We start from the raw sequence: 17,790 nt of genomic DNA, 5'->3' as shown, positions 1-17,790 counted from the left end.
ATTCGAATAATAGTTGTGGGGAGTACTACTCTGTTCCAGGCACCCAAGTGACATGCAAGATTACAATACCCAAACTGGAAAAAAAAAACCAAACACTAAGTTTAAAACACTGCCTTGTCATGTTTAAGTAAAAAATGTTAAGAATTCCTTATGCACAATGAAGTAAGGTTTGTCCTTCAGTTTTACCTATCTGAATTTCAAATTAATAGTTCTGAAAACTCACCAAACCTCTTGATCTCTCTCCCAGAGCACGCAGACTAGAGAGAGCAGACAACTTGTTCCAGTGAACTGCTTTTAGCTTCAATTCATAACTTTCCCCTTTCTGTTAGTTTGTGTGTATTTTGCAAGCTCTGATCATATTTACCGTAGAGTCTAACACACATCTTTTTCAGTTTCATCAGCTAAATCCCAGAAAATGAGTAATGAAAACAGTTTCATGTTCAGTTTGATTTCACCGTACGCACGTTTCCTGCGAGGAGATGCCACGACAGCTCACGTTGCTTATATCCAGCTCTAGGATATGAATTTGAGCAGAGACTTAAGGCTACACACTTTCTTGCTAAAGATTTCCCCTGCATCCTGCTAGCTTTAGATGTGTTTTCAGCTTCAAGATCAGCTTCAAAGCGAAGCGAGTTGCTCTCCTGTGGATTTTTGAAGTTTCGAAGATTGTTTGGGGTGCTAATAAGTTCCTTCTACTTGCCACTAATCTCTAGTTCTTGAAATAGCAATGACCTTCAGACAGATTTTACTGTCCTGTACCAAGGAAGCCTGGGTGAGCCAGTCATTCAGGTTAGGAATGACCGAAACTCCCTTACTCTGGTTTTACAGATACATATTTTAGGACAGAAGTAAAGACAAGAAATTGAAGGGGAAGTAGCAAGAATCATTAATTCAACAACAGAAAAATTAACACAGGTAGGTCTGGGAACTACTGAGCAGCTATCCCAATACTTTAAAAGCAGGATTCATTTAACTGTGTTATTTCTAGGACTCCTCCCACACAGCCCCCTTTATTTATTTTTTTTGTAAATCATTGACTTTCATGTCAAGACTCAGGCAGGATGTGTTCTGTGCAAAAAGAGTTACACAAAAGAAACACAAAGATACTGCAGAGAGAGGGATGTGGATCTCTGTGTTACATACTCAAAAAGCTCTCTTTTTTAAAATTGAACTGAAAGGGAAAAAACAAAACCAAAACCAAACAAGTAGCAACTCAGAAAGTGAGGAAATGAGCTGAGGAAAAAAAATATAAAGCAGCTCTTGTCCAAGATGGAAGATAACTCACCTATTTCACATTCAGTAAGGCTGACCCAATAACCAGGCTAGAAATAGTTAATGTTTATCCAAGTTGCTCTTAATTGCCCTTTCTGGGATCTCCCAAACCAGAGACCATCTAAGAATTTAAATCTGGCCTCTGTTGATCAGAAGTTTTGTGTAAGGTTCATTACATTAAAATAATCTCAGATAATTAAAGCTAATTAATTATTTACTTCCTTGGCCAGCTTTCTTAGGAAGAGATTTCAATAAATGTGTTAACACACAGTTCCTTGCATACAAACAGTAAACTTGTAGGTCTAAACCAGAATGACTATTTTGGTGTATTGGTCTAACAAAATCTGTATTTATTTTAATAGGCAAACCAGAAGAAAACGTTAAGAAAGTTTCAAACTGTCTTTGTACTTACTGAAATAAACTAAGGAGACAAACTTCAGACAAGATAACACAGAAGGAAATCACCAAAAGAAAAAAGAGCAAATTGTTTCTGTAAAATAATCAGCATTTTCAGAAAACGGTACTAAAAGCCAAGAACTTCTCTTTACCTCTAAACAGTATCTATATCCAGAAAATAATCATGAAGCATATTAAATGACTTACCTTCTTCATGTACTCTGTGACTGGGTTCTGTTGCAAGAATTCAGTGCTTTCTCGTGTGTAAAATCTCTCTGTGTCAGCAAGAAACTGAGATTCAAAGGATTCTTTATAGACAGTTAGTGTAGGTCCTTTTGCAAACGCATCATCTTCATTCAGCCCCAGCTCCACTACAAAAAAAAAAAAAGTAATGACAAAATTGCCTTTTACAAAGTGGTCTCTTGCAAATAAACATGTACCCTCCTTCTAATTTACGTCAAGGTAATCAACCGGGACAGTATCGGCACTACTTTTTACAACTTTAAAAGTATACATTTTAAAAGTATATATTTTGCATTTAAAAAATAAGTAGCACAAGACATTACTCATGTAAACTGCACTTTTTGATTCATTATAAATAGGGTTTGGAAAACTTCACTATCTGAAAAGCTAGCTCAAATTCCCCTCCTCTTTCTTCCTCGTAAATTCCAGATTATACGCATTTTTTTTTATTATTAATGAAATTAGTCATTAATCTGCATGGCAGGCCTCCAAATGTCATACAAATGGAATAAAACATTTTTGCTCCACTTTGTAAACTACTATGGTTCCTGCCTTCCAGCTTTAGCTCCTAAGTAAATGATTCATAAACAATGAACTCTTGTCTATGAGTTGCACTTTCAAGCTTTACAAACACCACACAATCAACTGCAATTGTTTCAAGCGTCTCTATAAACTTGAAGTTAAACAGTATATAACTATGTTTATTTTACTGTAGAAGTCTTTACTGGACATCCAAGGAGGTGGGATTCTACTTCTGGGCTCTGCTACAGGATATATATTTATTTGGTTTTAAGAGAGCAATATAACCTTAAAGAAATCTCACTTACCATAAGATTGTACAACTCCACTGATCAGCCTTGTATTGATAGTTTCACCATTTCTTTCCTTTTCAATCAATTTCAACACAGCATTTGTTACCTTCGAAAACAGGGATTAAAAGTAAATCAAGCTCAGAGAAAGCAGCCGGTAGGTCAAGCACAGTATTTAAATCAGGAGCATATTCCTATATTAAGAAAAGTCAAGTCCCTTGAGAACTAAATGTAAGGACACCTGAACATAGAAACGTCTTACAGACATCACAGAGTACGCTACACCTTAAAGTTCTACAATGTAAGTACAGTCCCATTAGTGGTGAGCTACAGAAGAGTATGAAAGTGTTTGCATGGGTTTTTTTGTTTGGGGGCTTTTGGGTTTTTGTTTGGTTTTTTTTTAAATTGCAAAAAAGCACTTTCGAAACCAAGCTTATTTTTGTTTTATACCTGAAATACAAGACAGCTTTGCAATAAGAGCTGAACTGCCTGTACTTTAGACAAAGAAAGCTACCAACTTATGCTGATAAATAATGTTGCAACAACTGTTCCCCCAAAATGAAATTTTTATAATATAATACAGTCTTTTCATCATGAAGTACTGGTAAATAAGAGTAAAATCAACATACAAAAATATAACAATTTGTGGTGAGGAAAGGTCTTGTTTTATACTGTGTTGATTCACCAATCAAAAATATTTGGTTGACCTGAATCTCCCAGGTATCAGTGTAAATTTAAAGATTCACAATAACATTAAGGATAGGCCAAAATCCCAGGCCTGTCACTATCTGTTCTTACACAATCTTGACTCTCAAACCTTAAGACATGACTGTCAGCCTGTGCTGCTGTCTGGCTTGGAAACAGCCAAAGCTAGTACTTCATTTAAGATGAGCCCTTCATCCTAAATGAGTACTTCATTTAAGATGATGAAGTAACAGAACAGTCTTACTATCAAGATTCAACCACACACGCACACACACAGAGAAAAGTCCACTCCAAAAGCAGAAGGTTCCCTTTTATTTTCCGGTTCCGCCCCCTGCCCTCCATCCTCCAAATTCTTCTTGGAACAGTTACTAACAATATGTAAAATTAACCATATATATACCTGCTTATTTAATGGCCTGAATAAGCAGTCTCTCCAGGTCACCAAGGCAAGCTAGAAGCAAAGGAAGAGAGATGAAAGATGGAATAAAGAAAATATTTACATATATACGTATACATGCGGGAGAGCTCCTTAAGGAAAGCTGATCTAGTATGCTAAATGATCAGATTATATTTTGGCACACATATTTCTCATGCAACAAGACTGTTTCACAATAAAATTACCATTTGCTTGATTACTAACTCTACCTACCATGTCCCCTTCTCTGACAATGATCCACTGACAACTCTGAATACTAACAAGCCCTGCAAGTTACTTTGACAACATACAGCCTTTTTTTTGGTGATCTTCAAGCTGACACAGTCCCTTAGTGTTAGGCTAGTGAAGTTAAGAGAGAGGGAAGTAAGGATACCAACTGTTTTCCTACCATATGCAAAGTTATCTTAGTGAAGTGGTAAAATAACACATCACTTTCCTAATGCTTCACCAGCAAGGACAATTATCCTTTATTTAAAAAAAAAAAAAAAAAGTACTTTTAGTTATCTGAGAAACAGAACTTCTGCTATGTTCTTCCTTTGTTTATATTACTTTACATTACAAAAAAAAAAAAATAGCAAGATTGCCTATCAGTCTTTCAGAACTGTACCAAAATAACTTGCATTACAAACCAAATGTTGACTGAATCTTAGCAGCTTGGATGCTAAAAAATTTGTAGAGATGTTTTGAAGTCAACAGAAAAAAAAAAAAAGGCAATTTACTTCTCCATTCTGTATTTGAAACACTTGACTGAATTCGAAGTGGAATGAGAAGGCCACACTGGTGCATACACGGAACAGTGCAAGTGGAAAATATTCAGAACAGGCACCCATGGACAGTCTCACACACGTACAAGTTAGATTGAACATCTCACAGGTTTAGTCCCATGGAATTTTTACAACTATGCTGGGGTTGGGAGTTGCCCACTTCTTCCAAACTCCTACAAACTTCCTACAAGTTTCAAGGAGCGATCTGTAGGATGATAATGCAAACATGACAGATAGAATGGATAAATCATTCGCTTCGAAAAGCTACTTACTGAATATATTTCATATATTCCTTTACGACCTTCATCACACTCACGACGGACCCAATGTCGATTGAGGTAGGCACATATCCCATTCAATACTTTGCTTGAAAACCTATAATCTTCCCACTGTTGAGTGTAGAATTTCAGCACACTTTCATCCATCAAATCTTCACCATCCTAAAATAACAGTTTGCCAGTACTGTTGGTAATTTTAAGGTACAACCAAGATATACAATGGTGTACAAACCGACTGTGTAATAGATCTACACCATGCAGTGAATTTATAGGAAACACAGTGCTAATCCATTTACTTCTGCATTAGTAAAGTACAAGGCCAGTATGGGATTTAGAAATTAAAACACTGGTAAAAAAAAAATGCACAATATAGACAAAAATTGAGAAGACACTCCTGTGGGAGAGAGCCAGAGGGCATGGCATCACAAACAGTGACACTGCTGAGTGTGCCAGGTGCCTTCAACATGACAACCCCCATAAAACACACCACCCACTCCCACCCCCGGGGAGCCGAGAGATGTGAGAGTGGATGGGCTCTGCTGTAGCCCCCTGCCAGGCAGTAAATGGAATCCCAAACCTGTTCTTGTTACAGAAAAAAGAAGAAAATAAAGTTGTAACACATGGGAGTTCAAGCACCTTTCCAAAGCTTGAATGGACAAGGGAATAAAAGCAGGAGCGCATTCTGGATAAGGCCTCAGAGACCTTCACGCAGCTTCATACATTAATTACACAGTAAACTTGACAGAACACTAAGAATCTTCATTATTGCTCAAAATTAAATTCCTGAAAGTTAAAAGCACGGTTCCTTTCCAAAAATAACTAGGAAACCATTCTCTTACAAAGCAGCCCAACATCCAGCTCTATTAGTAGTTTATTTATTGAAGTAAATTAATGGCTACCATCAGACATTTTCATCATTACAGGCAACTATTTTTTCAGCATTATGAATATGGTTAGAAAGTCTACCTATTCCTGTTCAAAACAGCTTAAGATGGCACATAACATTACTTGTATTAACCACAGAAATGCTGTTTTGGCTTGAAGAGAACAAACAGCCCAGGGGTGCACCTGAGCTGTGCCTCAGGGAAGGCCTAGAAAACACTCTAATGGCTAATGGAGACAAAAGCAAGTTTCAAGATGGTTCAATTTACTTCCAGGGGTTTGCATACACCTCTAGGTTTGTTGATACAAGCTTTTTTCAACCCAGCCCACGTTGCTGCTACGAATGCAGGTTGATCTAATATCCCATCTTACCTTAAGGAGATTTGTCAAGTAGTTCTTCAGAAATTCTTTTAGCCGTTTATACAATTCCAAGCCAACAAACTGAGCACCTCCAGGTGTCTGGCCCTTTTTCGATTTAGAAGGAGGTACTCCAGCTCCCCGTGCTTGATTAGACTGGTGTACACTGGTACAGTAGTTATAAACGTGACTGACAGGAAAGTTAAGGAATATGTATGTGCCAGCATGACACATTAAAAATACAATGAAAAACAATATGTTAATTTCAATAAGCTATTTTTATGACTGTAAATGACTTAGCCCATAATACATTACAAGATGCATTAGCCCACTTAAAAATCAAACCAAAGCTAAGAAAATATAAAGTGATTGTCAGGAGAATTATCTGCAGCAGAAATGTGTCAGACTGCCAAGTACACTGCAAATACCGACGACAAAATTAAATTTATCTAATGCTCACTTAACAAGACCACCAAGAAAACAAAGTAGCAGAATTTGCTGATAAGATTATTTTCAAGGTTTAAATGGAGTTTATTTGATGCATTATATCGGCCTTCTACAAATACTCTTTCATTTGAACAGAAATTTCAACACTAGCCTCAAGCAACACTCAGTAGTTGAAAACAGAGAGAATAATATTCTTGCATTCCTTCAAACACAATCCTTTATAAAAGATTTAGCCATTTAACACAGGCAGACAGGGGACAAACCTAGAAAGCAGTAATGGTGAGACACACATACTCAAATGCACACCATAAAATGAGATTCACCAGTTGTAGGCTACAGGCATAATCCCAATATTTAAGTATGTGGTAGCAATTCTTTTTCCTCTCATACTGATACAGCCTAGAAGACTTGCTGTATTTGTTAACTAAACATTGTTTTCTGATCTAGAAGGTTCAAATACTCAGAATTCTTCCAAAGTAACAAGTGGAAGTCACATTGCTCGAAACACTCCACAAACAAGGAAAATAAACGAGCTTGGTAGCACTCAAATTCAACTCGAGGAGGACTCGGATCTGACAACAACAATTACCCTAATGACTCACTAGGCAAATGATTACCCAACAGGAACGAAGCTACTGAGCAGGAGCACTCTACCCAGAGTCCGAGGGCAGGCTTCTGAGTCACATTCCTTGTTAGAGAGCATCCTATTAAGCAATCCAGAAAGTCTAATTTCGTTTTAACTTGTGTTTTAACTAGTGGGCCAAGCATTAGCCACTAGACAGGCTTCCTCCACAGTATGCCACATATTAGGAAATAAAAAGCAAATTTCAGCAATGGATTAGTCTTTCCCTTCAGAAAGACTGGCACAATATAATGGAAGACATCAGCAGAATTAAATACCAAGGGAATTCTAAATTTGAAATATATGATGCATTATATGCAAATATATGGTGCATTACAGCTGAAAAATCTCTTAAAATAACCAGTTAACTCCCTTGCGATTGCTTAAAAAAGAAAAAAAGCTTCACAGACAAATCATACCCTTAAACTGGGTTCAAGAATCAGAGTATGCTGCGTGCCACCAGGAAAAGGCTCACGGTCTTTGTGTGAAGCAGAGGAAAGCCTGCTCACAGTCTGTACTCATGGACTTGTTCAAAAAGTCATCACATCCTGTCCAAAAGGGTAACGCTCTTTGCCTAAGATTAACCCTTCTTGAAAACATACACTTCTTACCTTACCCCATCCGGGTGCTAAATAATTAGATTTCCCACAATATAAACTAGTAACATAAAGCCTTCACTTGTGCTTAGCAACTGAACTTTTATCAGCCTCTTATCTCTATCAGGCACTTATTTCCTGGACATTAATGATTTCTTCCAGCTCCTAGACATTTGTTCAACTTTCCTGGCACCGTTGCTACTTTTACCACCTCTGCTTCCATTTCAGAAGTCCCTGTTCAAGTGACACAGCGTGCCACACAGCGTCACCATTTTTCTCTTGGATATAAATCTTTCATTTCACAAACAGGAAAAGCAGGGCTTACCTCACAGTTTAAAACAGTTAATAGAAGGTCCTCTGAATTGTGTATGGAAAAATCTCTGCATCACAATACAAAGAATTTAGGGCTGATTCATAAATACCCAGCTGGCAGCCTTGTCTCGTTTTTCCCCTAACTCTCCTATTCCAAGTGGCTTTGGGCAAGCCTAAAAATACAAGGATTGTCCAGATGTCAGCTAATTCTCACAGGCTTTATGAATACTGCCTGATGAAAATATTCCTTCTGTTCTTCTCCAAGAATAATCACAACAGCCTTCAGGAAAATGAAAGACCAAGCTTAGAAGACGCAAGCGTTTTTCTAACCCCATACATTTTACAATTAAAACCAGGGTTCCTTGTAAAGTAAGCATTGAGAGATATGGAGACCTTCTGTCCGTGCCTGACTAATCAACTCAGGGCTGGAATAAAAATACGCCAGTCGTGCCCTTGTTTATTTGTTATTCTGTCTTGAGTCTTGCTAGTCCAAGTGTCCAAGATAGCACTTGTGAAATGTCCTACTTTCGTTGTTGTGTGCAAGTCAGACTGAAGTTAGTTTGCCTGTGCAGGAGGCAGTTAGCAAGTGTAAATAACTCTTTGGACATATTATACATAAAAGAACCCTCCCTCACGCTTTGTTTACAATGTGTTCCCATCTGCTAAAGCCAGTGACTGACAGAAAGACTGACATATTCAAACCAAAATCAGACTTGCACTGCTTACTACAAAGTACATGACAGTTCATCCGAGAACCACAAGAAGAACACTATGAAAAGAATTCTTGGTTGCAGAAGGCAAACTAATCCCCCAACTGCTTCATATGCTGGAAGCCATATACATATCCAAACAGATATTAGGAAACATTTCTGTGGGTGCTTGCCCAATTCCACATAGCAATTCACATACTACAACAAGCAGAGAAGTGAACCCATCAATACAACAGTTTGCATGGCTCCCCAGCTTCAGATCCAGCCCAGCAAACAGGCAAAGCACCTGCAGGAGGAACAGTTCAAGATCGGTCTCTTAACTTCTACACCATCTTTACGGTGAAGGAGAAATTACATTTACTTATCCAAATTCCAAATTTGAAGTAGAAGACCGCAAGGAAGTTTATCAATTGATTCAGCACTGTGCTTGAATCAACACGAAAAATGTTTTTCAGAACTTTGTTCTTCTCTGAAACTCTTCAAAATGGGACGCAAGAAGCAGCCAAAGATAAATTAATTTCACCACCTTTGTGTTGAATAAAATTTATACTGTTTTTGATAACCTTGACTCAGTTTCTAGAGCTGGGCAGTGCAGAGGAAGAAAAAAATTCCCAGGTTGCCACGCTAAATTGAATTTACAGCCTTGTAGGAGGATCATTTCCACTGAAGGAAATAACCCTAATACACAACCCACCTGGAAGGCTTACTTGCCACCTGCTTTTCCAGTAGCATGAAAGTTTTATGCAGGCAAACCAGTGATTTGGACTGGGGAGGTGATGCCACTACAACTAACCCTTATCTCCCTTCCCAGATCCTCCGTGGAGCAGACTGGAATTTCTGTGTCCACACAGGGGAAGTGAAACGGGCTCTTTCAGTAGTACTGCATATACGTTTTGTGCAACTACGCCATCAAAACACAAACCTAAGCTGCCACAGTCACCTGTAATCTACCCTCCGCCCCAGAAAAGTACCAAAATACTCCATACAGCAGGGTTTTTTTTGTCCAGAAGCAGCTGCAAACAGAAATTATGTGAGACACGTATCAGTTTTGTAATTCAATACACAACAGGAAAACACTCCGATTTTACACTGATGGGTAAAAATTACTCATTTTCACATGGCTATGAAAAACTAAGGTAACTGGGATAAGTTTGCTTGAGGAAGAGATACATCAAATTAAAAGGAACTGAAAGGGAAGCAGAATTAATACAATGTAGTACAAAAGTGCAGGGCACAGAGAAAAGGCGACAAAGCTTTTGAAAAGGAGGAAGCACGCAACGACACGCTGAACAACTCTCTAACCAGAATTTCTCTCTCATTACTTCTACTGTTTTTGTTATAAAGATCAGTTTTAAGCACAAATTTGCTGTTTCACAGATCGTAAGCAGTAATTAATTGTGTGCTCTGACACCTCAACAGCTAGCCTGCGGGAACAAGTTGAGGTTAGTTCCACTTTTGTAAAAAAACTTGTATTTCTCTAGGTTACAAACAAACAAAAGACCTTGCCCAAACATATTTTCCAGTTGTGTTTCAATACACTTTATCCTAAAAATCAATTGCATATTTAAGTCTTTAGATTAGATAAGTGGGGATGGCTTAACAGTGCAATTGTGAGGCAGAGAGGAGGATGGTGGCAGAGACTGAAGGAGATATTACAGCATCAGCCAACGCAGCTGCTAGGAAAAATCCAGGCATAACTGAGCTCAGGCATGTTTCTACAAGTCTGAGACCGGAGAAACTTCCAGCAAAAGCCATCTGAAGACTAATAGATAACGTCTTGTTTTCCTCTTTGTGGCATAAGCTCGAAAGAATCACAGAGAAGCACTGATTTACAAGGAAAGCACATATTTTCAAGGCCAAATGCATATATAAAGCATACAGTCTTTATGCCAGAAGTGCAAGAACCACCATAACGGAGGTTGCTTTTAAGTTTAAAGTTCTTTGCATTGACAGAAGTTGCTTTTGTACAGAATATTCTTGGCTACTATAAAAAGCAAGCAGAACATCAAGTGATTGTTGTGGAGAACATGAAAAAAGGAAGCGATCACACTAATATAAACATCTTCTGCACTTCTTTCAAACAGAAGCAGCAATTTTTATAAATACACACAAACCCACACAACTTTACCTACTCTTCCACACAAGGAAAAGTCTATTATGTACCCTTCAAACACGTAAGCCAATACACACAAGCACCAACTGGCACAGGAGAAATGCTATCAAATACCATATTGAATACAAGCAGGACTAATACAGGGCAGAGGCTGCTTTGGTGTGTCCAGAGTGAGCTTAAACAATTTGACATAAAAGCAAAAGGATGGCTTCCAATGAGAGAATCTCAAGAGAAAGAGGAACACTTTGAGGTTTAAAAAGTATCTGCCCTAACACTCCGCTATCTTTTCTGTACAGAAAAAGCAGAATGATCTGTTCAGGAAAATAAAACAACATACCATGCTGCCTGGTAACAACAGATTCACGTGATCAGAAAATAAAAAGATTCTGACAGTTTTAATTTACATTCGCTGATCCGAAATCCTACTAAAACACAGGAATTCCAGCAAAAACCACTAGGACAAGGATTGCAATAGAAGCAACTACAAAAGACCCCGGCAAATAGATGCCGAGAGAAGGTTTCAGTGTTTTGCTTGGGCAATGGACTACTGGTGCTGAATCTATCCACAGGGTTAAAATAAATAAATAAATGAGTTAAATGCATTTATACATTCGGACTACTGGTGCTGAATCTATCCACAGGGTTAAAATAAATAAATAAATAAATAAAAGAGTTAAATGCATTTATACATTCTACTTTATAAACAGGCATTATCCTAAGACATCTGGTATTTTTAAAATGTAAGCACAGGACACTTAATTATTTAATGTTTAACAATCTTTTTCTTTACCACTTGCTAATATCTGAGAAAAAAAATCCGATCTTATAAAACAGATTACAGAAACCTTTTGTGATCCACAGTTATTTACATTTGGTACAACAGATCATTGGTAACTACTATGTTAAAATAAGCTAATAAAACTGAATCACAATGAGCAAATTCAGAAACAAGGAAAAGATTTTTCATAAAATAATGAAATGTGACAGAACAACCTAACCTTTATCTAATCTTACTTTAAAATACTTAAAGCAATTACTTTTGAAAAGAATTACTGTGACTAGTAACAGAACAATAATATAAGAAACACATCTGTAAAATTCAATATGCAGGTGTAAGGCTTGAGCAAATTGTAGTCATAGTAAATTCAGCCATTTTACTTCAAAGTTTCACATAAGAGCTATATAATAATTATGCAAAACACAACTACTCAAATGTATTCTAAGAACTGTTGAAATCAACAGTATGATTTTGATGTACACAGAATCAGAAAGACTTTGAAAGTCAATTTGGACATTACAGATGCACTTTTCAATAAAACAACCACACCTGCCATAGCACTGTATACTCTTCTTATCAATTAAGAGGTTCTAAGATATCTTCATGTCAATAAAAACCTTATTCACTATAAATTAATAGTACTTGGTATCTTTAAGCAGTCTTATTTTTCCCCAACTGAATTTTCATTAAAATATTAAAACTGGACAAAAATGTTTCTCTGTTCCACAAATTAACTACACTGGTCTAAAATATTCCTTTAAAATGCTTCTCAGATTATGTTTTGTAAATCAAGACAGTAAAAACATGAGTTTATGTCAAAAGAAAGTAATTTTGACATTTCAAATAAAAACCACACACATATGAAATAAACCACCACTAAGCTTTCCATTCACCAATTATATCTAGAAACTGAGAAGTTGATGTCTGCTTGGAGGAAGAAAATATGGAAAAAAATATGGGAAATAGCTTTCAGAAAGCTATTCAGCTATAAAAAAAAAATGCTGGTTTAATACAGGGCAGAAAAGTTTTCTTATAGTCTAGTATCTGGTCTGAGAATTTGCTTAAGATACATAAAACAAGAAAAGGAACAAAATCCTTTCATTCTCTCCACCACCGAGTTTAAATCCAAATGTATGTAAATCCCAATTCAGCCTCTCAGACCGTGAAGCCTGAGGAAAATAAATTGCAGACTCTGTATGATTAGTTTGGAAAATGGGCATCACCTTCTGCCAAAACAAAAGGCAAACTAGCACAAATGGAGTTTAAGAAGAGGTGGCCATAAAGACAAGTGACTTGCACCAATACAAACGTGAGTTATAATAATTTTAGTAAATGAAGTAATAGGTCCTCCAACAACAACTCAAAAAAGAAGCTTACAACTTGCTACACACAAGCACAGCTCTCTCTGACAGACTAACTGGCAGTTTCCACCAAATACACAGAGATTCAGTACACATTGATACTACAGTCTCATTACTCCTTGACTAATTGCAACAATCGGGGATCCTTTTTGTTGCTGCAGAACAGTGACTTGAACTTTGCAGAAAGGAAAGGGAATAATTAGTTCCAAGTGAAACACCCTCCCAGGTGCAGTCTACCAGAACTTGCCCTTGTCCTGGGGGTCCTGGTGGACAACAAAATGACAACGAGCAAACAGTGAGCTCTTGTGGCCAAGAGGCCAAGGGAATCCTGGGCTGCAGAGGGAAGAGTGTGGCCAGCAGGTCCAGGGAGGTCATTCTCCCCCTCTGCTCTGCACTGGGGAGGCCACAACTGGAATCCTGCGTCCAGTTCTGGGCTCCCCAGTTCAAGAGGGACAGGGAACTACTGGAAAGAGTCCAGCAAAGGGCTACAAAGATGATTCAAGGATTGGAGCATCTCCCTTATGAGGAGAGACTGAGAGAGCTGGGACTCTTTAGTCTGGAGAAGAGAAGGCTGAGGGGAGACCTTATCAATGCCGACAAGTATCTCAAGGGCGGGCTGAGGGAGGAGGGAGCCAGACTCTTTTCAGTGGTTCCCAGTGAGAGGACAAGGGGCAATGGGCACAAGTTGGAACATAAAGGGTCCACTTGAATATGAGGAAGAACTTTTTCATGTTGAGGGTGACAGAGCCCTGGAAGAGGCTGCGGAGTCCCCTTCTTTGGAGATCTTCAAGACCCGCCTGGATGCTCCTGAGTAACATGCTCTGACAAGCTCTGGGCAATCCTGCTTCAGCGGGATTTGGACTAGATGATCTCTATGGTCCCTTCCAACTCTAAAAATTCAGTGAAATTCAGTCCTCCAGAGTCTCAGGAGCGACCCACTCCTCGGTGACTTTATCACTGCTCCACCATTGACTTTTACAACCTAGGCCTGTGACTAAGAGCCTCTAAGCTAATTGCCACCAAAGAAAAAACAGGGTTAAAATGCCCTTCCCTCACAACATTAGCAGTGCTGTTAGGTCTTACCACTCCTAGAAATCCAGTTAATCTTACTATTTTGCTTTTCTGATGAAGTCAAGGCTTGGTGTGTAACGCTATGCTAGCTGGCCATACAGCCTGCCAGAAGATGCTCGGTACTAGTGCAGGAGCTACCAGGCTCTTCGGTGCTAGAAATTAATTAATAGCTGGGTAAGGGACAGAAAAACATCCAGACAAAGGATTTTATTTTCAAGAATCTCACATGTGGGGAAAAAAAACAAAAAACATGGGAAAAACCAAAGCAACAGACGTACAACAAAAAAACCCCAGTCTCATCTTCCACAGGAAGCGACAGTCTAAAGGAATTCTGTTTCTATATGGATATGTAACTTCTCAATAGGAAACACAAAGAACATACCTCAGAAAGTAATTACCTTAGTACATTGATCTCCATACCCATGTAAGGAGTGGTAAATAAAAATATCATAGCTTCCATGACGGACTGCTCTTCTGGTTAGATGCTTTGGGATAGCTGGGACAGCAAAACGAATCACAAAAGTATATGCACTACTGAAAAACATTTGGTAATCATCCCATCTGAGAAAGAATACACCCTGCAACCAGGAGCACAAATGAATCTAAACTAGAAAAAGTAGGGATGAGGATCTTGACAACCACCACCCAGAAACAAGATTTCTTGGTTCATCTCTTCAGTATTCTGACCTAGGAAACCCCTGGAATAATCAACCTCTTTCTTCTCCTACTGGAACGAAGAAAAAAAAAACCAACACCTTATGCACAAGCTCTGCCCTGTACTCAGAGACTGGTTCTAGTGTCTCACAGAAAGAGACACTGAACAAAGAAGATGAGTGGAGGTAGGATGGAGGCCCAGACGGCCTGAACTGCGTAACTCTCCCAATTCTTCCCCAGAGTCACCTGAACAAGGCACAACAAGAACTTCCACATCTCTGATCAATTTTGACTGAAAATTCAATACCAGATACAGGACTCAATACAGGTATGCTTGTATGCACGGTTCTCTGCCTCTTACAAACTAGAGGGATGAAATGAAATTCCTGACAACCAAAAAAAAAAAGGACGAAAAAAAAAGGACACAAGAGGATGAGGACATGGCTCGACTGTCCACTGCACAAGGTTTCCAAACTGCTGTCACACCCAGCATCTTTCTAAGTAGGGCTGATGTTCAGATCAATTACAGCTGCATCCTTTCTGCTTTCCAAACCAAGCTGTCTGACAGGCAGAGCTTGCCGAAATCCAAGTCCATCAAACTATTTGACTTGCTGCACGCAAGGACTGAGCACGTGTGTTACAGATACTGCATCTGAAAGGGGAGTAGTCTTCTAAGCACACCTTGTTCACTTGGTATAGAATGCAAAGTGCTTTGTTGTCTTCATAGCAGATTAAAACATCTTAACCGCTGTCACGTATTCTGAGTTATCAGACTATTAAATTAATCCGCAACTGAAAGCCAACCACCAAAATATTCCACTAGATTAACTAATTTATAAAAGCAACAAACAAGAATATTTGAGAACATCAGGAGAGGAAAAAAAGCAAGTGTTTTAACATTACCACTATAATAAGTACTTAAGTCTTCAGCTGCCCTGCTTGATAGGCCTCACAACAGGAGTAGAGGCACTCAGAAGAAATATCTCTCTCAGAGGTTCTACTACGCATCAGATTCCTACCAGACATCCCACTTTTGCAGACTTGGTTCATTCAGTCAAGAACAATGCTGAACCTAGAGCTGCAAGAAATCAGTCATTTTAAGTCTTAAGAAATGTTCAGGCCCTAAATCAAATGCTATTTCATCTTCCCATCACTATTAAAGTAGTACCCTAGAAAAACTCAGCAGCCTGCGCAGGGTTTTTCCCACCCACCCAAGGAACAAGGATTCTGTGGGCACAGATAAAAATCAAACATTGACTCTGAGATTACATGTCAGAAAACAAAAGTTCTCCATCTCCTTAGGAAGTTCAGAGAATTACAGAATTAATGACTTTATACACTTCAAGCTCCTCTTTCTTTTATAAAAGCTCTGTCCTTTCAAAATAACCCCAAACTAAAATTTCACGTGCAATTCCAAATCATTGCCAACAACAGCTTTAGAAGTTAATTTATGTATCAGAACAATAACATTTATCAAAAAAATCCTTAAAATCGATAAAGAAAGTAGTAGGACTACTTAAAGACAGACAGGAAACATATTCAGTCCTCATTTCTCTTCTGGCATGCCCACACACTTTGCTGTACCACCACCTTCCTAAGCAGTGCTTACTCTACTGAGCAGTACACGGTTACGAGAGTGAGAACAGAACAAGGGATGCAAAGCAGAGGTGGTTCCTCACCAAATCCATTTACATGCCACTTCACAGATAAAAAAAACATAAAGGAAGGATTTCTCACTTTCCAAACAAAATGCTGAAGTCAAACACTGAATCTATAACACAGCAAGAGGCACATCCCTCCTTCGAATAAGTTATAGAAGATTCTTACACACTGACAGAAACAAGTTTCCTACACTTTTCCAAATAGTACTTCAGCACACACATACAAGGATGAACACAACCCCCTTTTAACATCTTACAACAACTCCCAGAATGGGGAGATGCTGGAAAATTTCAATAGCTCTCTGACGCAAGCTAGGAATTAAAGAGAAATCCACTGGGCATGTGCTCACTCCAGCCAGAAAACTGTAAAACCAACTCAAGAGTAAATTACTGCTCTGAGAATGACAGGAGAAAAAACTTCCAGGTAAGCAGACATTATTACCAATAAAACCTGCAGCTTAATGCCAGAAACTAACATATAAAGGAAAAAGAATTTCTGTTTTCTTTTGGTGTATTGTGGACTCAAAATTACATCTATTAATAAAATCTCTGTCAAAGATAATAGCAATCAAACCTGAAATTCAGAGGTAGCCATAATTATGGATACAGTTTTCCAGACAACAGCATGCTCCTGCTTATTTGCCATTAAGATTAAACAGAAAAGGCTAATCTTCAAAATAAAATTAATTCTTAAGAGCTATTAAGTCAAACAGTTATGAAACAATTTTGAGTTTAGAGAAATAAAAAGCTACCTCTAATCTACTACCAGTGAGAGTACTAACGGGCTTAGGCATTAGGATACGTGTAGAGTTCCATGTATCTAGATTTTGCCATACTTTGTCTGGTGTAAACCTGTTGAATTCCAGCTCTTAGGTCATCCCATATCTGGTCAAGACCAATCTGTTTAAGTCCATGTGGGTTCTGACTCCTATTCGATGACATTTTGTATTTCCTGTAAAGTCTTCCAGTGCAGCAGCCTGAGATTTGGTTATTCCTCCATCAGAATCACAAGTCAAGTAACATTCTAAACTCAGTTGCAGCAACTCATCAAGATAGTCTTTATATGTAAAGAGTGATGTTTCCCAGGAAGACAATCTGCAAAAGGAAAAGAAAACATACACATTATATGACAGTCCAATTTCATTCACACTAGACAAAAAAGATACAAAATTAATGATCCCATGGAAACATTTTCATTTATATGGATGAGAAATCCGTGATGAGCTCTCCAATATCAGAACCAAGGAACGTAATTCCACAATTCAGCAATCCAATACAAAACGTGACTGTTAGGGCACGGATCTGCCCCATGCCTGTAGGTAC

General features: G+C 38.3%; 1 protein-coding gene across 1 annotated transcript in view; it reads right to left on the bottom strand.

Moving 5' to 3' along the window:
- The window catches only part of CUL1 (cullin 1), a 38,212-nt gene extending 20,645 nt beyond the window's left edge, over positions 1–17,567 (bottom strand). Inside the window, exons 1-6 of the mRNA XM_014946968.1 lie at positions 17,270–17,567; positions 6,158–6,332; positions 4,898–5,065; positions 3,826–3,876; positions 2,739–2,829; positions 1,876–2,039 (exon numbers count right to left, since the gene is read on the bottom strand). Of these exons, the coding sequence (XP_014802454.1) occupies positions 1,876–2,039; positions 2,739–2,829; positions 3,826–3,876; positions 4,898–5,065; positions 6,158–6,332; positions 17,270–17,409 (789 nt within the window). The 5' untranslated portion in view covers positions 17,410–17,567. The remainder of the gene's footprint in view (positions 1–1,875; positions 2,040–2,738; positions 2,830–3,825; positions 3,877–4,897; positions 5,066–6,157; positions 6,333–17,269) is intronic.
- Between the last annotated feature and the right edge of the window lie 223 nt (positions 17,568–17,790).

The sequence above is a fragment of the Calidris pugnax genome, unplaced genomic scaffold, assembly GCF_001431845.1.
Source record: "Calidris pugnax isolate Ruff unplaced genomic scaffold, ASM143184v1 scaffold71, whole genome shotgun sequence".
In the NCBI taxonomy this organism is placed as follows: domain Eukaryota; kingdom Metazoa; phylum Chordata; class Aves; order Charadriiformes; family Scolopacidae; genus Calidris; species Calidris pugnax.
Note: the sequence above shows the minus strand (reverse complement) of the source record. Positions and strands in the feature narration are given on the sequence as shown.